At 37.0% G+C, this 27350-nt stretch overlaps 1 protein-coding gene across 6 annotated transcripts in view; it reads left to right on the forward strand.

Moving 5' to 3' along the window:
- LOC133572760 (arf-GAP with Rho-GAP domain, ANK repeat and PH domain-containing protein 1) overlaps positions 1-27350 on the forward strand; it is a 162973-nt gene that overhangs the window by 81361 nt on the left and 54262 nt on the right. For all 6 annotated transcript variants that reach the window (XM_061925762.2, XM_061925761.1, XM_061925760.2 and 3 more), the window contains 4 exons: positions 17060-17234; positions 19389-19523; positions 21130-21265; positions 21596-21698. In XM_061925762.2, coding sequence (XP_061781746.1) covers positions 17060-17234; positions 19389-19523; positions 21130-21265; positions 21596-21698 — 549 coding nt within the window. The remainder of the gene's footprint in view (positions 1-17059; positions 17235-19388; positions 19524-21129; positions 21266-21595; positions 21699-27350) is intronic.

Raw genomic sequence — 27350 nt, forward strand, 5'->3', positions numbered from 1 at the left:
TGAGCCGGTGAGCTGCTGCATCACCTCTGAGTTGGTGAAAGTTAATTCCAGAATATAAATCATGCCTCTCACCTGGACAGTAGAAGATTGTGGCCATAAACCGAGAAGTTGAAAAACAAGAAAAAAAACGCTCATTCATGACGTTTATTATTATTTTTTTTTTTAATTACTTCCGGGTGGATTATGATTAATTCTTCAACTAAATGGGAAGATATAAACATCCCATCAGTCGGCATCCCAGTGAGAGCAGATATTGTACAGTAAGTGATTATTTTATCATGTTCGTAGTTAGTATTTCTTGTGTAGCACTTAACAATACCGCTACATCATGCTTAGTGTGTCACCAAAACTTGTAGCTCTTCCTCCTTTTATTCAGGCTCAAAAATATAAGATTTCGGATCATTATTTGTCCCAAGTTAATATTTGATGCCTCTCATGAAGTCTGTCATGATTAGTAGAGATGTCCGATAAATGCTTTAAAAATGTAATATCGGAAATTATCGGTATCGTTTTTTTTTTTTTATCGGTATCGGTTTTTTATTTTTATTTTTATTTTTTTTATTAAATCAACATAAAAAACACAAGATACACTTAGAATTAGTGCACCAACCCAAAAAAACTCCCTCCTCCATTTACACTCATTCACACTCATTCGCACAAAAGGGTTGTTTCTTTCTGTTATTAATATTCTGGTTCCTACATTATATATCAATATATATCAATACAGTCTGCAGGGATACAGTCCGTAAGCACACATGATTGTGCGTGCTGCTGGTCCACTAATAGTACTAACCTTTAACAGTTAATATTACTCATTTTCATTAATTACTAGTTTCTATGTAATTGTTTTTATATTGTTTTACTTTCTTTTTTATTCAAGAAAATGTTTTTAATTTATTTATCTTATTTTATTTTATTTTATTTTTTTAAAAAGGACCTTATCTTGTCCAAAAAAGGACCTTATCTTGTCCAAAAAAGGACCTTATCTTGTCCAAATTAGGCATAATAATGTGTTTATTCCACGACTGTATATATCGGTATCGGTAATTAAGAGTTGGACAATATCGAAATATCGGATATCGGCAAAAAAGCCATTATCGGACATCCCTAATGATTAGTAGGGTTGTTATTGGAAAAAAAGCAAACATTGTGATGCATCAGTGACATTAATACGCTGCTGTATGCATAAAATGATCAAAATACGTAAATATGACATGTTATTATGAATGTGCCTGTTACTACATGACATATATGCTTACATCATGTACCGGTATATGAGACGTTGAAGATATTTGGAGGTTTTTTAAAGCGCTGTGTAGGCAAAATAGAGCGACTCCCACAGGCTCAGGACTTTTACTAGCGTTTATTAACGAGTTATAATGCTTTAGAAAATAAAAACATATGTATTTTGGTCATTCATAGGGATTGTGAATGATAGGCAACATTTCCAAAAAAGTGGAGTTCCTCTTTAAAATGGCTCATTCTGAAAAGACAGCAGAAAGCGGTCTGAAGACAGTCTGTAAAACATAATCTATGCAACATTTTGACCAAAGAACCACCATTACATGTAATGTAGACCACAAGGAAGTGTTTTAAATGTAGACAAAAAAAAAATCGTAATATAATTTGTTGCTACATTCCACAAGTTTATGTCTGTAATCCTAGTGCAGGGGTCGGCAACCCGTGGTTCTAGAGCCGCATGCGGCTCTTTAGCGCCGCCCTAGTGGCTCTCTGGAGCTTTTTCAAAAATGTATGAAAAATGGAAAAAGATGAGGGGGAAAAATATATTTTTTGTTTTAATATGGTTTCTGTAGGAGGACAGACATGACACAAACCTCCCTAATTGTTATAAAGCACACTGTTTATATTAAACATGCTTCACTGACTCAAATATTTGGCGAGCGCCGTTTTGTCCTACTAATTTTGGCGGTCTTTGAACTCACCATAGTTTGTTTACATGTATAACTTTCTCCGACTTTCGAGGACGTGTTTTATGCCACTTCTTTTTCTGTCTCATTTTGTCCACCAAACTTTTAACGTTGTGCATGAATGCACAAAGGTGAGTTTTGTTGATGTTATTGACTTGTGTGGAGTGCTAACCGGGCATATTTGGTCACTGCATGACTGCAAGCTAATCAATGCTAACATGCTATTTAGGCTAGCTATATGTACATATTGCATCATTATGCCTAATTTGTAGCTATATTTGAGGTCATTTAGTTTCCTTTAAGTCATCTCAATTCAATGTATATCTCATGACACACTATCTGTATGTAATATGGCTTTTAATTTTTTGCGACTCCAGACAAATGTGTTTTTGTATTTTTGGTCCAATATGGCTCTTTCAACATTTTGGGTTGCCGACCCCTGGTATAGGCAAAATAGAGCTACTCCCACAGGCTCAGGACTTTTACTAGCGTTTATTTACGAGTTATAATGCTTTAGAAAATAAAAACATATGTATTTTGGTCATTCATAGGGATTGTGAATGATAGGCAAAATTTCCAAAAAAGTGGAGTTCCTCTTTAAAATGGCTCATTCTGAAAAGACAGCAGAATGCGGCCTAAAGACGGTCTGTAAAACATAATCTATGCAACATTTTGACCAAAGAACCACCATTACATGTAATGTAGACCACAAGGAAGTGTTTTAAATGTAGACAAAACAAAAAATCGTAATATCATTTGTTGCTACATTCCACTAATTTATGTCTGTAATCCTAGTGTATTGTTGTGGTGTGGGTCACTGGTATTTCAGAACATTTCTGTCCTTTTTCATCCTTTTCCAGGTTTTTTTTTTTTTTCCACATCTGTGTCCAACTTTTTTCCAACACCCTCCTTTCATCCGTTTTTTTTTTCTACCTTTTTCTCATTCCTCTCTTTCGGTAAACGCAGGTGACGTAATGATGGAACTTATGCGGAAAAAACACGGCTACCTCATCTGGATTTAATGTATGGAATGTGCGTATTACTGTGGACGTGTTCAATCTATGATAGTTTGTTTGCATGTGTTGTCATCATGTTAACTGTTTCACCCCCTAGTTTATACAGGTGGTGTTTGACTACTAGGCGTTTGGAATATTTTTTCTTGCTACTCATTCTCTTTCCTCCACTTCTGTCCAAGCAGCCAGATGGAGACACACCCAGATACAATCGCTGGGTTTCTCTCATTCTCTCTCCGGGGATGTTGGCTAAGATTCTCAAATATCCCTCCCACTCCATCTTTCCTGCGTGCGTGCGTGCGTGCGTGTGTGTGAGTGTGTGTGTGTGTGTGTGTGTGTGTGTGTGTGCAGCAGATGTTGGAAGAACGTCCGCACTCAAAAAGCCAAATAACCCATTTCCTCGTCGTGCTTTGCTCTAATTGGCCCGCCGCACTCGCAATTTATTGATATGTAACACTGACCTACATGCAGCATTTAACACGTCACGTTCATGTCTAAAGGCTTATTCAGTTTTAGCGGAACACATCAAAAGAGTTTGGAACCACTGTGTGCCTAAATTAGGGTGACATCTTTAAATTAGTCAACTAATGTGTATTAATTCATATAGATAAAATAGGAGACTGTCACGTTTTGGCATAATTCTCAGTTTCACCAATTTTGTTGCCTTAGTTTTCATGATTGTTATTTATGTAGCTGCTACGTTGCTAATATTATTCAAAGGATTTTCTATATACGGAAGTTCTGAAAAATAATCAACATTGAAAAAGTACAGTAGATTTTCTTCCCCGATAAAAAATAAAGAGTTAACAAAAATGTAAAACCCTCGTCACAACTGTAGGGTGTTTTACATCGTTACGTTTGCAAGTTGAATTGGTTCTGTGTAGGGATGTCCGATAATATCGGATTGCCGATATTATTGGCCGGTAATATCGGAAATGATTGGTATCTGTTTCAAAATTATAGGTATCGGTTTCAAAAAGTAACATGTATGACTTTTTAAAACGCCGCTGTGTACACGGACATAGGGAGAAGTATAGAGCACCAATAAACCTTAAAGGCACTACCTATTATCTACGGCATTCCACACACACAAGTGAATGCAAGGCATACTTGGTCAATAGCCATACAGGTCACACTGAGGCTGGCCGTATAAACAACAAATATACGCCACACTGTGAACCCACACCAAACTAGAATGACAAAAACATTTCGGGAGAACATCTGCACCGTAACACAACATAAACACAACAGAACAAATACCCAGAACCCCTTGCAGCACTAACTCTTCTGGGACGCTACAATATACACCCCCCCCCCCCCACACACACACACACACACTTCAACCCTGCCCCCCCACCCCCCGCCCACCTCAACCTCCTCATGCTGAGAGCATGTCCCAAATTCCAAGCTGCTGTTTTGAGGCATGTTAAAAAAAATAATGCACTTTGTGACTTCAATAATAAATATGGTAGTGCCATGTTGGCATTTTTTTCCATAACTAGAGTTGATTTATTTTGGAAAACCTGCATCCAGCGGGGCATCACAACAAAATTAGGCATAATAATGTGTTAATTCCACGACTGTATATATCGGAATCGGTAATTAAGAGTTGGGGAATATCGGATATCGACAAAAAAGCCATTATCGGACATCTCTAGTTCTGTGACACAGCTAGTACCTTGAACAACTTGTATAGTGAAACAGTTGAAATTTAAAAAAAAAAGGCTAAATACAAACCCTTTTAATCAGGCTCTTTATTGATCATGTTAAACTCTTATTTTTTTTAATTATTTGTTATTTTTGATATTTTTTATTGCTATTATTACTACTACTATTATTATTATTATTATAACATATATATGTACATAGACAGATACACTGAAAAGGTGTGTCATTGTTTGTGCTATGGCGCCATCTTTTGGACAAGTTCGCTCACTGCAGGTGCTGCGAGTTGAAAATGTATTTCTTGTTTCGTTCCTTGAACCGGAAGTATTCGTCCATAGCGTTCCTGCTCGAAATGATTCTTCATTCATCACTCCGATGTTTGTAAGTTGTACAATGTAACTAAAACAGTTCATACTTACTAAACCGTCCCATGTGTGATGTCTGTAGGAGTGTTTTCATGCATATTTGTACGTGCTATTGTAATGTAATCAAGCTAGCGCCGTTAGCTTTAGCGGATATGCTAACACGTTTATGAGTGGGATTAATTTACAATGCCATTCTGTTTGTATTGCTTCAGTTTCATAAATTCACCAGAACGTCACCGGGGAGTTATTGAGTCTGTTTAGCTGATTGGAGAGCTTGCTTCCGCAGCTAGTGGGTCCATGACGATGACTTCTGTTTTGTTTGATCAGCCGTTTTACTGCCGTGTTACAGACAACGTTTGGAAACAATAAAGGTATCTAAATAAACATTTACAAAATCGGTATATATCTGCAGTTTATATTTTGGTGCGGCTAATACATGTAAACATAGTTATTTCCTCTAAAATTTGGTGGGTGTGTCTTAAATGTAACCCAGAAAATATGGTAATTTTTTTAATCAGATAAATCACACTTTTTCATTTCGATTAATCCCGATATACCGCAATAAGTTCCTTGCGTGCATAATTGAAATTAACATAAAAAAAAAAAAAAAGGCTGCAATATTTTGACACAAATGTATTGTCAGAATGTCACACAGGAACATTTTTTAAAAAAGGTTACCCTAACCCATCTTGCTGTGATCTGGATAGCCTGCTGATCCTGAGCCAGAGCGGGATGGATGGATATATATACAATATCTGGGTATTTTTTCTAATAATGTTTATACTGTAAACCTTGAGTTGTTAAAGTTTAAGTGCACCTCTCTCCTCAAGTGTGCATGTGAGTGTGTATGAGTGGATGTGTGCTTGTATGAAGGGTTTGCGTGAGCAAAGTATGACTGTTAAATGTGATTTTAACTGTAAAATTAAATAAAAAATATTTGCAAAAAAAAAAATAGATAAAATGTTTTACTTGAACGCACGTCGTTTTTTTTTACCTCAAGTCTCATCTGGGTGTATTTTGAAGCGGAATCCTCCCAGCGAGCAGACCAGTCGGAGTGTCTGTACTAATCCTTACCGTACAGACCTGATAACTGACCGTATAACAACCTACTCTATCTTCCAGGCTACCGTCGGTGGTTAAGTCAAGTAGTATGTGCGGTCAAAATAAATTGTGTGATTAATCTGCGTTTATGCATGATTAATGTTATCTTTTTTTCTGAGCCCTATTACTAATGTGCATTGGCGTTGTTAGACCTATTTGAGAGGGGCTCAAGCCCCCCTAAAATATTCTTAAGCCCCCCTAAATAATTTGGTGTTATATGCAGTATATATATATATTTTTTTTTTACAAATACATGCCGACATATTCATTATAAAGCGGCCCGAATATGAGTTTAAATAAATCATATAACCTGTTATTATTCACTCAGTTTCCCCTCACTTCATAGCGTAAGGTAGAGAGCCCCTTTAGTGCGTCGGTATCCAATCCATTCCACTTGTTCATATAGAAAATGCCCATATCACTCAAATTCCAGTCCGCATTTTCTCTGCGACCTTGCTTGCGGTCCTGCAGGTGTACGAAGCACATTATCTTCCTTTACAATGAGTGAAGCTGCACGAAACCTTGTGTGTGCAATTGTAAATAATTTAGTTTTTAAGTTTTGTGTTTCTTGTAGAATCTATATAAAGTAATATACATTAGCCTATTGTTAAAATAATGAAAAAAACATCATTACATATATTTGTTTTATTGTATTGTTACATTAATAGCTGTTTTTTTTATTATAGGATGGCTTATTAAACATTTCATAGGATTTTCAGAGGGAGGAAAAACCAAGACATTTAATATAAAATGTAAAATTAATAAATACATAAAAATAAAAATAAAAAAATGGTTAAAAGCCATCGTCCCGGGGAGCATTTAATTTCGTCCTGTGCATTTAAAAAAAAAAAAAAAATAACAATGAATAATTTCTAAGTCTTTGTTAGCCGTTTGTGAAGTTTTGTGCTCGTGCGCTACGTTCGCTCGCACCCTGTGCATCTCCTGGGGGCTAAGCCCCCCCTGTCCTTAAAAGCTAGTGACGCCCCTGCTAATGTGCTCCTTTTCATTTACATTCCCAGTAATGTTGCCATCAATACAGTTACAATGTTGTTTGGTTGAATTGCCTCTGTAAATAGACTGTAATGTGCTGCATGCGGTATATATACAGTCGTGGTCAAAAGTTATATACACTTGTAAAGAACAATATGTCAAGGCTGTCTTGAGTTTCCAATCATTTCTACAACTCTTGTTTTTTTGTGATAGAGTGATTGGAGCACATATTTGTTGGTCACAAAAAAACATTCATGAAGGTTGGTTCTTTTATGAATTTATTATGGGTCTACTGAAAATCTGAGCAAATCTGCTGGGTCAAAAGTATACATACAGCAATGTTAATATTTGCTTACATGTCCCTTGGCAAGTTTCACTGCAATAAGATGCTTTTGGTAGCCATCCACAAGCTTCCGGCAAACTTCTGGTTGAATTTTTGACCACTCCTCTTGACAAAATTGGTGCAGTTCAGCTACATTTGTTGGTTTTCTGACATGGACTTGTTTCTTCAGCATTGTCCACACGTTTAAGTCAGGACTTTGGGAAGGCCATTCTAAAACCTTTAATTCTAGCCTGATTTAGCCATTCCTTTACTGCAGTGGTTCTCAAATGGGGGTACTTGAAGGTATGCCAAGGGGTACGTGAGATTTTTAAAAAATATTCTAAAAATAGCAACAATTCAAAAATCCTTTATAAGAAGGTCCTGAGTAGTCTTGGGTTCAATCCCGGGCTCGGGATCTTTCTGCGTGGAGTTTGCATGTTCTCCCCGTGACTGCGTGGGTTCCCTCCGGGTACTCCGGCTTCCTCCCACTTCCAAAGACATGCACCTGGGGATAGGTTGATTGGCAACACTAAATTGGCCCTAGTGTGTGGATGTGAGTGTGAATGTTGTCTGTCTATCTGTGTTGGCCCTGCGATGAGGTGGCGACTTGTCCAGGGTGTACCCCGCCTTCCGCCCGATTGTAGCTGAGATAGGCTCCAGCGACCCCAAAGGGAATAAGCGGTAGAAAATGGATGGATGGATGGATGGATATATTTATTGAATAATACTTCAACAAAATATGAATGTAAGTTCATAATCTCAGTGAAGCACAAGCTCAGGTTTCTCACTAAAATGTCTGTCAAAAAGAACTGTGAAAAGAAATGCAATATTCAGTGTTGACAGCTAGATTTTTTGTGGACATGTTCCATAAATATTGATGTTAAAGATTGCTTTTTTTAGAATTAAGTTCATGAATCCAGATGGATCTCTATTACAATCCCCAAAGAGGGCACTTTAAGTTGATGATTACTTCTATGTGTAGAAATCTTTATTTCTAATTGAATCACTAGTTTATTTTTCAACAAGTTTTTAGTTACTTTTATATCTTTTTTTCCAAATAGTTCAAGAAAGACCACTACAAATGAGCAATATTTTGCATTGTTATACAATTTAATATATCAGAAACTGATGACATAGTGCTGTATTTTACTTCTTTATCTCTTTTTTTTCAACCAAAAATGCTTAGCTCTGATTAGGGGGTACTTGAATTAAAAAAAATGTTCACAGGGGGTACATCACTGAAAAAAGAGTGAGAACCACTGCTTTACTGTATGTACAAATGTGTCATCTTTGCAAACATTGCTGAGTGGCTGTTACCAACTTCTGCATTTTCAGAAACATCCCTGATCAAACCAATTTATAATAGTTTTACAGTTTGAGTTATACATTTTTGCCTTGTCTGGATCACAAACCAATGATCACAGACAGACAGTCAGGATAATGTTAATCCATAGCTAAAAAAAAACCTTAATGCATCCTGACATGTCATTGATTGCCAGTCACTTTGATTTGTCACTGTAGCTCATACTGCATTTGATCAATATGAATAAATTGGTTCATCCTGTCTAAACTGTGAGTGAGTTTACGTGTGTGGTCAGTCGTTCTCAAAGGGGGCTGTGGAATTTCTCAATCATATACAAAAGTGCTTATTGGTTTTGGCACAGTGTTTGTATTGTGTGTGTGTGTGTCAGTGGGTTCCTCAGCTGAAAAAACACCACATCCTCCTCTTCTCAGTCATAATATCCTTGATATTCTGCCCCCCGTCTTCCCCGGTCTAGAATTCAATTATCTTTCCGTTCGCACTTCAGCTTCTTTTGCTTCAAGTTGCAGTCAAATGAAAAAACAACTGGGTATGTTTCAGTGCTGTTTGTCCAGTGACAGTGATCATTACCTAATGTTGAGGTTTTCCTGTCACGTGTTGGTGTGTCTGTTTTTCAAACGGTTTATGATTGTGGGTTTGACTTTCCCCCGTCCATTGTGGTTCTAAGATGCACACTTTTCAGATTCACGGTGGTTATTAATGTTTTCTCTTCAATAGATGTAGAGATAATTTGATATACCAAACTTTCCGGGCTGGAGAGCTTTACCATGAATTGATTAACGTGGACCCCGGCTTAAACAAGTTGAAAAACTTATTCGGGTGGTACCATTTAGTGGTCAATTGTACGGAATATGTACTGTACTGTGCAATCTACTAATAAAAGTCTCAATCAATCAATCAATCAAAAGGAGAGCGCACCAGCGCCAATTTTAGAAGAAATACATATTTTTATACAGTATGTATTAGCCGCACGGGACCATAAACCACAGATATAAACCAGTACGAAAGATTTATTAATGTTTATTTACATGCCTTAATTGTTTCCAAATGGTGCTTTTCACAAGGCAGTAAAACGGAGGATCAAACAAAACAGAAGTCATCGTCATGGACCCACTCGCTGCGGAAGCTTGCTCTCTAATCAGCTAAGCAGACTCAAAAAATTCCACGGTGATGTTTTGGTAAATTTACAAGACTGAAACAATACAAAAATAATGTTAATAATACTAACACAGACACTAGTAAACATGTTAGCATATTCGCTAATGCTAACAAAACTAGCTTGATTACATTACCATGGTACATACAAATATGCATAAAAACACTTCTACAGACATCACACATGGGACGGTTTAGTAAGTAGGAATTGTTTTAGTTATATTGTAAAATTTACAAACGTTTCTTGGAGTGATGAATGGAGAATTCTTTAGAGCAGAAACGCTATAGACCAAAAGTAGACGAAATGGGATATATTTCTGTTTGAAGGCTGTGGGGGAGGGGGGGGCGTGGCCTGCGGACCTGCAGCGAAGCGGGGTGTGCTAGGACCGGTTTCGAGAATAGCGACATGTGCGTAGATGGCACACCTGGGTTGGCTTATCTAATCACCGGTCGCTCTGTTAAAGGGCAGCAGCCGGGAAGGAGAGGGGTTGTTGATGGTGGAGAGAAAACCCGAGCACGAACGAGAGTGAGGGCGAGACGGACAGAAATGACTAAAAACGAACACAAAAAACATTTATTGCAAAATAAATCATTGTTCAGAAAGATGAGCGAGGCGGTCATGTCCGTAATTGGTGGTCTGAAGAACCCGGAAGAGCAAGTCTTCCACAAAGGCACTAAACAGAAGATACATTTTCAACGAGCAGCACCTGCAGTGAGCAAACTTGTCTAAAAGATGACGCTATAACACAAACAACAACACACCTTTTCAGTGTGTCGGTCGGTGGAGAAAACTATTTGTTGAATACAAAACATTATGGCTCTGAGCGAAGGAAAATCCACAAATTTGCTGCACCGTTTAATAAGCTGCAGGGTTCTAAACTTAGGAAAAAAGTAGAGGATTATAATTTGAAAAATATGGTAATCTTCATGGGCAGCAGAAAGACTTACTCTTTAATTCACTGGATGCATGTACATTAACATTTATTCGGGGCGTTGTTGTTATTGATATTCTGCAGCGTGTTTACTTGTGCAAAGTTGGACAGCCAGTTAACATCTAAATGTCCTCCGATAAGCTCACAAGGTTGGTCTTGTCTTCTATTTTAGTCAAGTCATTGACAAAAGGTAAACATGGTAGGTTATAGTAGCTAGCAGCTACACAACAGCTAATCACACAATAGCACACAAGCCAGACATACAAGTGTCCTTAATTTAACAATATTGCATTTTAAAACAGCACATTTGTCAAAATAAACAAGTTTCAAATAATTATAGTTGCAAGTTACTTAGGCATACAAAGTTTTTAAGCCAGCAACGTATTAAAACGTTTTTTTACGTGCACTGTAAAAAAAAAAATCTTTAGATTTTTGAGTAGAAAACTGGCAACTCATTCTTCTTCATTCTTTTACAACATATTACGGTAAATGGAAAAACAGTACCACTGTTTTTTTTTTAAAAGAACGGTCTTTAAGAACGAGCTTAGTCGTGAAAATGTTATTGTAAAATTGTTAAAAAAAATGTTTTTTTTTTTTTTTACTACAATATTATTATTTCTGGCCAGTTTTTTTTACCATAAAAAGTGTGGTATAGTTTTCCCATTTACAGTAATACACTGTAAAAACAACAACCATCGATTTTACAGTAAAAAAAGCTAGCAGCTCAGTCGACAGAATTTTTCTGTTAAAAAAACAGTGGTCGTTTTTTCCCATTTACAGTAATATGCTGTAAAAAGAACATTGTGCATTTTACCGTAAAATCCATTGTCATCTCTACAGTTTACAATTTGATGGATAACTTGCTTTGAAGTCATAAGTCAAGCTAATATTTATGTATTCAGTTTTATTTAGACAAAAACTTGTTTGAAAGTACGATAATATAATATTTGTTGCAATATTGGATAATATTAATATACATTTTTCTGTCAAAATGAAGACAACTAATACATTTAATGAGAAAATATGAGGTACTTTACTGACGCATATTATTTCCAGGCGATCGCGGGCCATATAAAATGACGTGGCGGGTCAGATCTGGCCCCCGAACCTTGAGTTTTACACACTTGCATTAAGGAGTGGGACTATCCAGGACTAGCTGCAGTGTACTCAACTAACCACCAGGTAGCATCTGTACGCAGATAAGACTGTATTATTTATTTCTTTTTCTGACTTATCAGGTTGGTAGTGCATTCCTCATGTATTCTTTACTCACGGTTTAAGTGAGGGGTGAGACAAAAACTGAGCCTGTACATTAGGTTCACTTCCTGTGTGAAATAAAGAAAAGTGTTGGAAAAAATCTCATTAAGTAATAAAAAAACAAGTATTTTTAGAATAAATGTACATACTGGTCTGAAAGTGTTGACTTAATTGTACCCTTCATAATTCCATCCATCCATCCATTTTCTACCGCTTATTCCCTTCGGGGTCACGGGGGGCGCTGGAGCCTATCTCAGCTGCATTCGGGCGGAAGGCGGGGTACACCCTGGACAAGTCGCCACCTCATCGCAGGGCCAACACAGATAGACCGACAACATTCAGAATCACATTCACACACTAGGGCCAATTTAGTGTTGCCAATCAACCTATCCCTTCATAATTGGTTTCTAGTTATACATAACTAATTGGTGATAGTCAGTGAATGCTATGAATCAACATTGTAGAAGCTGTCGTAACCTTTGTTACTATCGTAGTGTTGTTATTGTTGACATCATCAAGTCTTTATGAATTCTGTCTTTTATGTACTTGTAGTGGAGATGATGTCATCTTCCATATTTGTCCTGTTCCTTGATGTTATTGACAACAAGTACTTAGGCTTTTTCCTGTCCTCCATTTAAACAATTTTACAATTGGCGCTCCAAGTCCTCTGAATTTCTCCTGTGCTTCCTCAACCAGCGTGTCTTCTTGGAGATGTCAGCGTTGAGTTTTGTCATTGACGTCGACGTTTGTTTTTTTCAGCAAAGCCACTTTGCATTTTTTGTTAGTGAACCTTATGGTGTGTTGCTAGTCCGGCTCGACATTGGAATGACTGTGTCCATGTTGTTGACATCCACCCCCTTTTGAATGCAGACCACCTTGCTCTTTTGAAGCGGCAGCATCTTGTCTTCCTCAACTCCTCCGCCATTAAGCATGTCTGTTATCTGAAGCCCAGGTCAGTCGTTCAATTGGGGGCGTGTATTTTTCTGCTGTTCTCGCAACTTCTAATTCATTCGAAGATGTTTGATAAGTCTGGGCTCTGTGTGGTCCATTCCAATATTTCTTCCACTCCGATTTCATCCCAACAGTTCTTTGCTGTTCGCCACAAATTATTCAGGAACAGGAAATGACCTACCCCAAACAGCTCATACAGAGTTGGAAGCATAGACTAATCCAAGATGTTTTACAATTTTGCGAGAACTCTGAAGCAGCCACAAACTCCTAGATTGATTACCTGATTAGGTTTAAGTATGTTGCCCATGTACAAACCCTGTTTCCATATGAGTTGGGAAATTGTGTTGGATGTAAATATAAACGGAATACAATGATTTGCAAATCCTTTTCAACCCATATTCAATTGAATGCACTACAAAGACAAGATATTTGATGTTCAAACTCATAAACTTTTTTTTTTTTTTGCAAATAATAATTAACTTAGAATTTCATGGCTGCAACACGTGACAAAGTAGTTGGGAAAGGGCATGTTCACCACTGTGTTACATGGCCTTTCCTTTTAACAACACTCAGTAAACGTTTGGGAACTGAGGAGACACATTTTTTAAGCTTCTCAGGTGGAATTCTTTCCCATTCTTGCTTGATGTACAGCTTAAGTTGTTCAACAGTCCGGGGGTCTCCGTTGTGGTATTTTAGGCTTCATAATGCGCCACACATTTTCAATGGGATACAGGTCTGGACTACAGGCAGGCCAGTCTAGTACCTGCACTCTTTTACTATGAAGCCATGTTGATGTAACACGTAGCTTGGCATTGTCTTGCTGAAATAAGCAGGGGCGTCCATGGTAACGTTGCTTGGATGGCAACATATGTTGCTCCAAAACCTGTATGTACCTTTCAGCATTAATGGCACCTTCACAGATGTGTAAGTTACCCATGTCTTGGGCACTATTACACCCCCATACCATCACACATGCTGGCTTTTCAACTTTGCGCCTATAACAATCCGGATGGTTCTTTTCCTCTTTGGTCCGGAGGACACGACGTCCACAGTTTCCAAAAACAATTTGAAATGTGGACTCGTCAGACCACAGAACACTTTTCCACTTTGTATCAGTCCATCTTAGATGAGCTCAGACCCAGCAAAGCCGACGACGTTTCTGGGTGTTGTTGATAAACGGTTTTCGCCTTGCATAGGAGAGTTTTAACTTGAACTTACAGATGTAGCGACCAACTGTAGTTACTGACAGTGGGTTTCTGAAGTGTTCCCGAGCCCATGGGGTGATATCCTTTACACACTGATGTCGCTTGTTGATGCAGTACAGCCTGAGGGATCGAAGGTCACGGGCTTAGCTGCTTACGTGCAGTGATTTCTCCAGATTCTCTGAACCTTTTGATGATATTACGGACCGTAGATGGTGAAATCCCTAAATTCCTTGCAATAGCTGGTTGAGAAAGGTTTTTCTTAAACTGTTCAACAATTTGCTCACGCATTTGTTGACAAAGTGGTGACCCTCGCCCCATCCTTGTTTGTGAATGACTGAGCATTTCATGGAATCTACTTTTATACCCAATCATAGCACCCACCTGTTCCCAATTTGCTTGTTCACCTGTGGGATGTTCCAAATAAGTGTTTGATGAGCATTCCTCAACTTTATCAGTATTTATTGCCACCTTTCCCAACTTCTTTGTCACGTGTTGCTGGTATCAAATTCTAAAGTTAATGATAATTTGCACAAAAAAAAAAGTTTATCAGTTTGAACATCAAATATGTTGTCTTTGTAGCATATTCAACTGAATATGGGTTGAAAATGATTTGCAAATCATTGTATTCCGTTTATATTTACATCCAACACAATTTCCCAACTCATATGGAAACGGGGTTTGTAGTTACTGCAGTGTAGTTAGTGTGTTTTTCAACATTTCCATCAATTGTTTATAGCATTCTAATCCTTGGTAAGAATAGTATTATAAATGTATCAAATTATTTCAGCACAGTTTATGGCAGGGTTATTCAACTGAGGGCCAGACCCCTGAGTTCAGTTCAATACTTGGGAGCCAAAAATGTTTTGCAGTAGCCAGGGTTTCTGCAGGTCATCAAGTCATTACTTGGATTTTGCAAAAATTAAGGTCTTGGATGGCATTAAAAAGTATTACATTCGATGTCTAGAGACATTGAAAAAAAAATTATTGCAGTGAAATCACTCACGCTATTACCTAATCACAAGTCAGGGATTACCGTATTTTTCGGAGTATAAATCGCTCCAGAGTATAAATTGCACCGGCCAAAAATGCATAATAAAGAAGGAAAAAAACATATATAAGTCGCACTGGAGTATAAGTTGCATTTTTTGGGGAAATGTATTTGATAAAACCCAACACCAAGAATAGACATTTGAAAGGCAATTTAAAATAAATAAAGAATAGTGAACAACAGGCTGAATAAGTGTACGTTATATGACGCATAAATAACCAACTGAGAACGTGCCTGGTATGTTAACGTAACATATTATGGTAAGAGTCATTCAAATAACTATAACATATAGAACATGCTATACGTTTACCAAACAATCTGTCACTCCTAATCGCTAAATCCCATGAAATCTTATACGTCTAGTCTCTTACGTGAATGAGCTAAATAATATTATTTGATATTTTACGGTAATGTGTTAATAATTTCACACAAGTCGCTCCTGAGTATAAGTTGCGCCCCCGGCCAAACTATGAAAAAAACTGCGACTTATAGTCCGAAAAATACGGTAAATTCCGGCAGCTGTTAACGGCGACACATTTCTTTGTCAAGCCACTTCTGGTGTCGCCACGACGCCACCACAACTGGCAGCTGCAGCTACCACTACAGAAAAAAAATAAATCAATTAAATTAAATTCTCAGATAAAAGACAATTAGGAATTCACTAGAGAGTTAACAGTTATTGTGAACTTTTCACTATTCGAGATTATCAGCTTGTGAATATATATATATATATATATATATATATATATATATGTATGTATGTATGTATGTATGTGTGTGTATATATATATATATATATATATATATATATATATATGTACATAAATAAATACATACATTAATACATTCCTAATACATACATTAATAATGTATGTATTAGCTGATCCTTGTATTGACATTTTAATCTCTCTGGCAAGCATAGAACTCTGGGGTCCAAACTTGTAATTTACATAACTGAGGCGTCCCTCAAGGCACCCCTTTAAGTTCTCTTTTTCTTGGCAGGTACCCTTTTTTTTATTTATTTGTTCGTAATGTGATTTTTGTGACTAAGGTGTTGCTATGGCTCATTTACCTGTTCAAATTCATATAATCATAGTTCCTCAAGGTTCCGTTTTAGGTCCTGTTTTTTTCATCATTTGGGCTATTCTGCTGGTGGCCCGCAAGTTCAGTTCCAAAAACTTGTGAGGGACTAACATTTTTGCAGAAGGTCCTTAAAAACAACAGAGTGCTCCTGATATCCGACAAAAAAACAAAAAAAGGCTTTAACTATCTATTCATGTGAACTGTATTTATACTTATTCATTCATTCATTTATTTGTGGTTGTGTTCAAGATTGAAAAAGGAAGTGAACAATTGTGTTACAAATTATTTTGAGATGGAAAAGTGGTAGGATTATAAAACAAGCTGTGCTTCTTCCTACTACTTTTCGGACATGTTAGAATGTGAAATTGTAAACGTTGTTACTGTATACATGTATATATATTATTATATATATATGGTTGTTGTTGTGTTGTTTTCTCTTTTTTGTTGTTAAACAAGTCTGGAGTAAATACTTACAAACAAAAAAGTAAAAAAAAACTTAAAAGACGAAACTGGTTCTCCGGAATGTACAAAAAAAAGACTAATAGAGAAAAGTCCGGGCCCCTGGTACTTAGCTTTCTGGAAAAGTGGCCCCCAAAATTTTTTGTTGAATATTCTTGCTTTTTTTACACGGTACTACAGTATGTGTTGTTGTGACACCACAGACCCTCCTATTTTCTATGAATATGAATAACTTTATATTGTTCTTTGTGTCCTTCTCCATAGGCGTTGTGCATAAATGTGCAGTGCAGTGACGTGCTGGAGACATTGAGCCTGATTTTCTGTGGCGCAGATGTAAATTGTTCCACTGGCATGGCCAGTTGCCCCTCTCCCCTCTCCCTGGCCAACACACACTCGCAGCGCTTGCAAGCTGAGCTACTGAGCCACAATCAGAACACAGGTAAAGGATGACTGCGTTTAATTTATTTGCTGATAGACATTTATTTGTACTGTTGTATATTCTCCAGCATTTGAAGACAAGTCTACCCACACAATGCAGAAAGGCCTTCAGGATAGAAACACATATGACATCTGACTCTTAGGGGGGAAAAAAGAGATGTTTATACTTTTGCTTTGCCATGGATTCCAACATGTAGCACTAGTCATGGAGTTTGTCTTTTTTTGCCTCTTGGTGATCAATTATGTGTATATTGTCTAGAGCAAAGGTGTCCAAAGTGTGGCCCACAGCTCAAGTTTTGTTGGCCCGCCACATATTGTCGAAATAAAATCAAACAAAAAAACCTGTAAAAATGGAACAAAACAAGAGCAAAAATAAGTAATAGAATGAGAAAAACTTGACATTTTATACCAGTAACTAATAACCATACGCTTTGCCACCAGCTGACACCGTTTTTATCTTCTCCTTCTTCTTCTTCTTCTTCTTCTTCTTCTTCTTCTTCTTCTTCTACTTCTCCTTCTTCTTCTACTTCTCCTTCTTCTTCTTCTTCTTCTTGTACTTATTCTCCTTCTCCTTCTCGTTCTTGTTCTTGTTGTTGTTCTTATTGTTGTTCCTTTTCTTGTTCTTCTTCTTCCTTTTTTCATCTTCTTCATTTTCCTCTTCTTCTTGTTCATTTTCTTCTTTTTCTTCTTCTTCTTCTTCTTCTTCTTCTTCTTCTTCTTCTTCTTCTTCTTCTTCTTCTTCTTCTACTTCTCCTTCTCCTTCTTCTTGTACTTATTCTCCTTCTCCTTCTCGTTCTTGTTGTTGTTCTTATTGTTGTTCCTTTTCTTGTTCTTCTTCTTCCTTTTTTCATCTTCTTCATTTTCCTCTTCTTCTTCTTCATTTTCTTCTTCTTCTTCTTCTTCTTCTTCTTCTTCTTCTTCTACTTCTCCTTCTTTGTCTTCTTCTTCTTGTACTTATTCTCCTTCTCGTTCTTGTTGTTCTTGGTGTTCTTGTTGTTGTTCCTTTTCTTGTTCTTCTTCTTCCATTTTTTCATCTTCTTTATTTTCCTCTTCTTCTTCTTCATTTTCTTCTTCTTCTTCTTCTTCTTCTTCTTCTTCTTCTTCTTCTTCTTCTTTTTCTTCTTTCTCTTTTTCCTCTTCTTCTTCTTCTTCTTCTTCTTCTTCTTTTTCTTCCTTTTCTTCTTTCTCTTTTTCCTCTTCTTCTTCTTCTTTTTCTTCTTCTTCATTTTCCTCTTCTTCCTCTTCTTCTTCCTCTTCTTCTTCCTCTTCTTGTTGTTGTTCTTCTTGTTCTTCTTGTTCTTGTAACAAAAACAAGAACAACAACAACAACAAGAATCTTGTTGTTGTTGTTCTTGTTTTTGTTCTTTCTCTTTTTCATCTTCTTCATTTTCCTCTTCTTTTTCTTCTTCCTCCTTTTTTTCCTTTTCTTTTTTCTCTTTTTTTTTTCTTCAGTTTCTTCTTCTTCTTCTTCTTCTTCTTCTTCTTCTTCTTTTTCTTCTTCTTCTTCTTCTTCTTCTTCAATTTTCCTCTTCTTCTTTTTCTTCCTCTTCTTCTTCCTCTTCTGCTTTTTCTTCCTCTTTTTTCTCTCCTTCCTCTTTTTCCTCTACTTCTTCTTCATTTTCCTTTTCTTCTTCCCTTTCTTCTTCCTCTTCTTCTTCTTCTTCCTCTTTGTCTTCTTCTTCTTCTTTTAGCACTTCCTCTTCTTTGTTTTCTTTTTCTTTCTTCCTCCTCTTCTTCTTTTTCCTCCTCCTCTTCCTATCCCCTCCTGCTCTAGTCCGGCTGTGCCAAACACTAAATATATTCAAATATTTAATAATATAAAATGCAAATAAGGCAACAAGAGAAGTATCCCACACTTCTCCTTTGTTAAGTAAACATGTTTGGGCATCTATATCAACAATATGATTTGCCTTCAACAGCTGAACAGGACAGATTATTATTATTATTTTTTTTTTACTTGGCACGTCCTGTGGGACGGATCTCTAGTTTGTGGACTCGTGCTGTATGCTATTCATGTTTAAATAACTTGTACTGAGAATAAATATCAGCTCTAAATATCGGTTATCAGCCTTCTTGACTACTAATAATTCGGTATCGGCCCTGAAAAAAAACATATCGGTCGATCGCTAATATTTTCCTGTGTTATTCCTTACAGAGCTTCCTTGCTCCGAGGTGGACGCAGGGATGGAGGAAGTGCACTTTTCAGCCCCAACGTGTGTCTATCACAATGGCTTTCTATTCAAGACCGGCTCTATGGCTCGGGCCATCACCGAACGCAAGGCCAGAGAGGGTAGGCAAGCATGCTGCATGATAATCATACAAGCATATTTCAGTCACTCGGCAGTTTGATCGAGAAATACGTAGCTTACCCACACTTTATAACACAGGTGTCAAACTCAAGGCCCGGGGGCCAGATCTGGTCCGCAGACACCTGAAAATGATATGTGTCAATAAAGTACTTAATATTTTCTCACTAAATGTAATTGATTTTTTTTATTTTGACAGAAAAAAATATATGTACTGCTTGAAATTGCATATCTTTTAAACTTTAATAGTATCCAATATTGCAACAAATATTACAGAATATTATCATACGTTCCAAACATGTTTTTGTCTAAATAAAAATAAATAAAAATACTTAAATACCCATCAAATTAATAAAAATGTTACATTGTTCTTTACAGCGTATTACTGTAAATAAAAAAAAAACTACCGTATTTTTCAGAGTATAAGTCGCTCCGGAGTATAAGTCGCACCGGCCGAAAATGCATAAAAAAGAAGAAAAAAAACATATATAAGTCGCACTGGAGTATAAGTCGCATTTTTGGGGGAAATTTATTTGATAAAACCCAACACCAAGAATAGACATTTGAAAGGCAATTTAAAATAAATAAAGAATAGTGAACAACAGGCTGAATAAGTGTACGTTATATGACGCATAAATAACCAACTGAGAACGTGCCTGGTATGTTAACGTAACATATTATGGTAAGAGTCATTCAAATAACTATAACATATAGAACATGCTATACGTTTACCAAACAATCTGTCACTCCTAATGGCTAAATCCCATGAAATCTTATACGTCTAGTCTCTTAAGTGAATGAGCTAAATAATATTATTTGATATTTTACGGTAATGTGTTAATAATTTCACACATAAGTCGCTCCTGAGTATAAGTCGCACCCCCGGCCAAACTATGAAAAAAACTGCGAGTTATAATCTGAAAAATACGGTACTTTTTTGCGTTTAAAATTCTGTTGACTGAGCTGCCAGTTTTTGACTGTAAAATCTACGGTTGTTTCTTTTAACGGTGAATTACTGTAAATGGAAAGACGGTACATTTGTTTTTAAGGTAGAAAAACTGGCAGCTAAATTGCCAGAATAATAAAATAACTTGTACTGTATAATTTTGTAAAACCCAATGCAAATTTAATACACAAATTTTAGCAACTAAGCTGCCAAAAAACAGTGATACGGTTTTTCCATTTACCGTAAAATGTTGTAAAAAAATAAAACAACAACACTATATTTTACAGTAAAATTTTGTAAATGTAAAGTTTGTACTGTAAAATCGACAGTCTACTTAAAATAATTTTTATAATTAATAATGAAATCCAGAGGCAAATTCATACGTTATTCGCTGATACAAGCGGCCCTCTGATGGCAGCCATAACTGCCATGTGGCCCCTCAATGAAAACCAGTTTGACTTCCCTGCTTTATAACAAAGTCGTACTAATAATAACATGCACTTTTGACTGAGACGCCATTTTAGTTTGCAGTGAACGTTGTAGAACTGCACCACATCATGCTGAGAAAATCTCTTACTGATGAATTTGGTTTCCCACTGACGTGTCCAGTGAATTTTTTTTTTTTTCCCTTTGCATTTATGTAGAGTTCAGTCGTCGATGGTGCACACTTAATGACGGAACCTTCAGCTACTACGAAAGTGACAAGAACTCCAATCCTAATGGAGTTCTGAAAGCCTCAGAAATAGTTTGCCTGGCCGTCGATGCACATGAGAAACATGGGTATGCACACACACACACACACACACACACACACACACACACACATGAATCATTTTTAATCATATTTATTTTATATTGTTTTATTTTTATTTATTTTTATTTATTTTTATTAATTTTAATTTTAATTTTTAATTTTTTTAAATTCTGTCATTGGTGGAGCTAAGGATAATACTTGAATATTGTTTTTAATATTGTTGTGCAGCACTTTGGAAACATTTTGTTGTTTAAATGTGCTATATAAATAAAGTGGATTGGATTGAATTGCGTCTATCATGCGTCTATCATTCTAAACAAAGTGCTCACCTGTCTTGTGTTGCACCAATCTCCCAGGTACGACCACACTTTTGAGCTCTACTCGGAATCAGAGCGCCTCTATCTGTTTGGCACAGACGACCCCAACAGCCACAAAGAATGGGTCAAGTCCATTGCCAAGGTAACCGGCTTATTGACCCAGAAACGCACATACTTGAACAAATGAGCCATGTCCAGGGAGGAAATACTGCGCTTGTGTGTCATTTGTTGATGTCATTGTTTACGGTGGAGTACTCGATATTCTCAATCATTAAAGTAGACAAAAGGTTCGAAATGCTTTCATCAAAACCCCTTGATTTAAATCCCAGACACAATGCAAATGTGCCCCCTAGGGGCTGTAAGCAGTATAAGATCACATGAACTCAATGGCACCCCATGCTACATAATTAGAGCAGCAGGAAATAATGAATGTCTGCTACTTAGATGCTGTTTTAATTGTTATTATGTTCGGCGATGTCTTGTTGAGATGCAATGATTTTTGTATTTTGTCATAGTAGCAATCTGTTTCATGTGGAGCATTTAGATAATACACATTTAGGATCATGACAATACTATCTCAACTTATTAGCTTAATTGGTTCTGAGACAGAGCTTTTCATCTCAAAACACAACGTTTTACCATTGAAATGAATGAAAATCAATTTAAGTGGTTTTTGCCCCCCCCCAAAACAGCACAAAACTAACTTTTTAGACAAGAAATACAGTGTAAGAACAATACAATAGAATGAAGTAACAACTACAGTAGTTTTATGAAGTAATGTAGTAATAATAATGTACAGCATTTACTTTGGGAAGGGGAATTCTATGGTATCTCCTTCAAGCTGCTTCTCCGTCAAACACACCATCAGCAGCTTCTCCATATTTTTATGGATAAATGTGCGCCTTTTGGACATTATTTCAGCTTTCTCGGCTGGTGCTGCTTTAATTTCCCCTCAGGGATTAATAAAGTATTCCTGATTCTGATTCTGCTTCAGTATGATACAGACTAGTGTAGCGCTGTACTCGAATTGCTTCAACAAGTTGGCGACATGTTTGGACTTGTTTTTTAATAATTTCTATTATTTAAAGCAGCACTAAGTTACTTTTCAAACTTCATAAAATATTTTCATAACTTTTGGGATGATACATGCTCTTACAACTAGTTGAATGACGCCTCTGTCATGGCCTGAGGGGTTCTGTATCGCTTTTACTGGCACTTAGCGACATCGAGGAGTAAAAACTACAAATGTGCTAACTTGCTTTTTGGCATAGGTCACACTCCCCCCCCCCCCCCCCCCCCCCCCCCCCCCCCCCCCCCCCCCCCTTTTTCCCATTCGTTAAAAAGACGGAAGTCAATGCAAATGCCTACGTGCCGCCAGTAAACAAGAAGAAGAAGAGGAACACCTACCGTATTTTTCGGACTATAAGTCGCAGTTTTTTTCATAGTTTGGCCTGGGGTGCGACTTATACTCAGGAGCGACTTATGTGTGAAATTATTAACACAATACCGTAAAATATCAAATAATATTATTTATCTCATTCACGTAAGAGACTAGACGTATAAGATTTCATGGGATTTAGCGATTAGGAGTGACAGATTGTTTGGTAAACGTATAGCATGTTCTATATGTTATAGTTATTTGAATGACTCTTACCATAATATGTAACGTTAACATACCAGGCACGTTCTCAGTTGGTTATTTATGCGTCATATAACGTACACTTATTCACTATTCTTTATTTATTTAAAATTGCCTTTCAAATGTCTATTCTTGGTGTTGGGTTTTATCAAATAAATTTCCCCCAAAAATGCGACTTATACTCCAGTGCGACTTATATATGTTTTTTTTCCTTCTTTATTATGCATTTTCGGCCGGTGCGACTTATACTCCGTAGCGACTTATACTCCGAAAAATACGGTACATGCAATTACTGCTGTCATGCAAAACAACCAAAGAAACGAAAAGTTTTGCCTGAGGAGACAAAAGAAGTAAAACAGAGCTTACCCGGGTAAAAGGACAGTCGGGATCAACATTGCCCCGGCCTTCACTCGCTGGCGTGAGCTCAAAGAAGTGTAATTTAAGACCGATGCTGCTTTGGCTATGTTCCTGCTAAACTAGTAAATGACTTTCGATGCTCAAATCAAACGGACAATGGCAATGTTAGCTAACGGAAATTTGCGTGGTAGCAATAAATAGGCACCAGCGTGATAGTTTCACTACTACTTCCTTCGAAAAAACTGTCCCGCCTGTCTTTCTTTGCTTCGGACCTGCATCCGCCTCGATACATTCTTTGTAGTGGAATCTAAGATAATTTCTTGATAGTGTCTGCTATTTAACATCAGCATATCCATTAGAGACGTGATATTTCTGCCAATATTACAGCGGACTTTGTGTCAGTTTGACACTACATGGGAAATGTGGTCTTCTTCTGGCAGAACACAACCGCTGTCGTCCACTTGGGCCGCCAAAAATCAACCAAAACTGAAAGTTCTTAAGTGGGGCTTTAAGTCAATAAATATCATCCACTATTTCTTCTCAGCACTGTCCTTCACACTCACTTTCTTTTTGATTATTCCCATGGTTGGAAAGCAAATTACCGTATTTTCCGCACTATAAGGCGCACCTAAAAACCTCAAATTTTCTCAAAAGCTGACTGTGCGCCTTATACACTGCAAAAAGTCGGTGTTAAAAAAAAAAAAATTAAAAAAAAAAAAATTTGTGGTATTTTATTTGAACTAAGCAAAATTATCTGCCAATAGAACAAGAAAATTCGGCTTGTCAAGACTTTCCAAAACAAGTAAAATTAGCTAAACTCAATGAACCCAAAAATACCTTAAAATAAGTATATTCTCACTAATAACAAGTGCACTTTTCTTGGTAGAAAAAAGAGACCTTTTTGCTCAATATGTTGAAAAATATTCTTAAGTTATTTTTTCTTAAGTGCCATTATCTTGACATGCGCTCGGCATCATGATTTTTTTTCATGCTTGAAGTAAGAATTATTACTTTAAAAAAAGTAGTTTTATACTTGTGAGTGTTGATGACACAGCTTTGCAACACTTGATATTCTAGTTTCAAGCATGTTTTACTCAATATATGTCTTCAAATCTCAGCAACAAGCTGTAATATCTTACTGAGATCATTTAGGACCAAAACCCTTACAACAAGTAAAACACTCTAACATAAAATCTGCGTAGTGAGAAGAATTATCTTATCAGACACAAAATAAGCAAGTATCACCCTTATTTGAGATATTTAATCTTACTTAGATTTCAGTTTTTGCAGTGTATGTGATATAAATGTTGCACTACATGTTATACCTTGCTGTTGTTAAAGGATAAACGAAATACCACGTCACTGACTTTACTTCGGGGAAAATAATAAAACAGCTGTTTATTCATTTTGGGAGTGAACGGAGTTGTCAGAACACTGGTTTGTAATCTATTAATAAAGTTTGACTGACCTGACTGTTTTGTTGACATTCCCTTTAGCGCAGCTCCATCTAATGGATGCATACCGTAACCCCATTCCCTTTAGCGCAGCTCCATCTAATGGATGCATACCGTAACCCCAGCCTCTACTGTAGCGTCTATTCCATCCATCCATCCATTTTCTACCGCTTATTCTATGCGCCTTAAAATGTGGTGTGTGTATATATATATATAAACATATATATATATATATGTATATATATATACACATATATATTAGAGATGCGCGGTTTGCGGACACAACCGCGGAGTCCGCGGATAAACCACGGGTCGGGCGGGTAAAAATAGATTTTAAATAGATGCGGGCAGTTGGCGGTTGAACCAATTCGGAAATATATATACATAGTTAAATGTTGTTACCCACATACGAAAAACGAGCAACACTCTTTGAAACAGTCAATTATTAATCAGGCACCGCGTCCCAGCAACAAGTGGCGCAAGTGAGCGCTCCTTCAGCGCAGCAGGGTGCATTTTAGAGGCCAGGCGCTCTCGCATGAATCCTGGCACTGTAGATGCCATTTTATTCCTGCATAGTGCTAACAAAAAAAAAAGTAAGTAGACATACGGTTGGATATGTTAAACGAATAAGTCTACGTTACCTAGGTTGTACCAAATAAGCCCATGTCTAACCTATATTGAGTTCGGTAAGCTAAATAATTTTGATGGTTACGTGTTGTTTGGGCGAACTACAATGCAAAGGAATTAAGGCAATTGCGTTGTTTATTGTGTTTTTTTTCTATTCGAGATATACTACTATGTGTGAATAATTATTTGGCCTCGCTTTCAAGTGAAGCGCATCTCCGATTGGCGACAATGTAAGGATATTTAGCCTGCTTTGTTTGTCGCGACCGTCTATTTTCATTATAATTCAAGTTTGATGATAAAGTGCAGTCTGATGGGTTTGATTTCCCCCCTTCAGCTATTTGCCTTGGCCAATAAGTTGCAGGTAATTTGTTATTATTATTTATTTTATTTATTTTTGTTTAAATAGAGATGACATACATGTGCTATTGTATAATTTAAGTTTGTGCGCGTGATTGACAGCCTAAGGCTTATGAGGCACATTTTATATTTATTTTTTTATTTCAACTTAAAAACGTATGAGCCTATGCCTAGAACATAGGCTATGTGTTTATCTTTATTTTCCTGCCTGTCGTTGACAATGGAGATTGTCTGATATTTTGTCATGGCTGCAGATCAAACAATAAAGGTTCATCTTTGTCGCAAAATTGTTCACTGCTTCACTGTGCACCCCGCCCTCGTCCCTATTTGAGCATTATAACGTTAACAAGTTAATTTTCATTGAAATAAATTCAAAACATTTTTTTTACCTAACGAAAATATAGGCCTAGTCTTTCTAAAACATTGTTTTAACTTCTTAAAAGCCTCGTTCTGCTTGCTGCAACTGCGCACACAAAGTGTGAGGAACGCACTATCTGAGGGCATTGGCAACAATAGTCAATACTTTCTTAATGGAAATGACAATAATATTATAATAATGATAAATAATATTATCACGCATTAATATCTCTTAGCCACGAATGTGTGGCCAAGAGATGCGTGGCATGCATTGAATGTCTCTGCTGCATTGGATCAGTCTCCTTTCTTTAACAGGCAAAAGCTTTATAACCTCACTAATGCCTTGCATCGTCTATATTAGATATATAACAACGGGCGGGTGCGGGCGGGTGTGGTTTTGATAAAATGTTGGTTCGGGTGATGGCGGATGGTTGACGACTTTTGTGATGCGGTTGCGGATGAAATAATTGCCTATCCGCGCATCTCTAATATGTATATATTCTATATATGTATATGTTCTATATACCGTATATTACCAAATAAACGCCCTTGTGCAAATAACCGCCCATGTCCTAATAGCCGCCCGGGGTCTGACCCCATTTTGTGAAATAAACGCCTCTTCCTAATAAACGCCTATGTCCAAATAGCCGCCCATGGGCTGTTATTTGCATAATTTAGATTAAAATCATATTGACTTCATTAAACCCAATTTATAAGCTAAAAGGAAAAGCAAAGGTGCAATAATTCTGGTCATTACGGTAACAGCAGACGTTACGTGGGGATTCTGGGTAATCAACATATTGCAATGGGTGACCGCATATAGCGTAACACACACTCAACGACAACAACAAACCCACGAGGAAAAGTTTCAACATGGCAAGCAACAGCAGCAGTGAGTTGAATGAACAGGATACCGGTACACCACAACTGATGGACGGGAATACTTTAAGGGGGAAGAACAGAAAGTTTGACTTAAAGTTCAAGCTAGCGGTTGTGAAGTTGC

The sequence above is a fragment of the Nerophis lumbriciformis genome, linkage group LG30, assembly GCF_033978685.3.
Source record: "Nerophis lumbriciformis linkage group LG30, RoL_Nlum_v2.1, whole genome shotgun sequence".
In the NCBI taxonomy this organism is placed as follows: Eukaryota; Metazoa; Chordata; class Actinopteri; order Syngnathiformes; family Syngnathidae; genus Nerophis; species Nerophis lumbriciformis.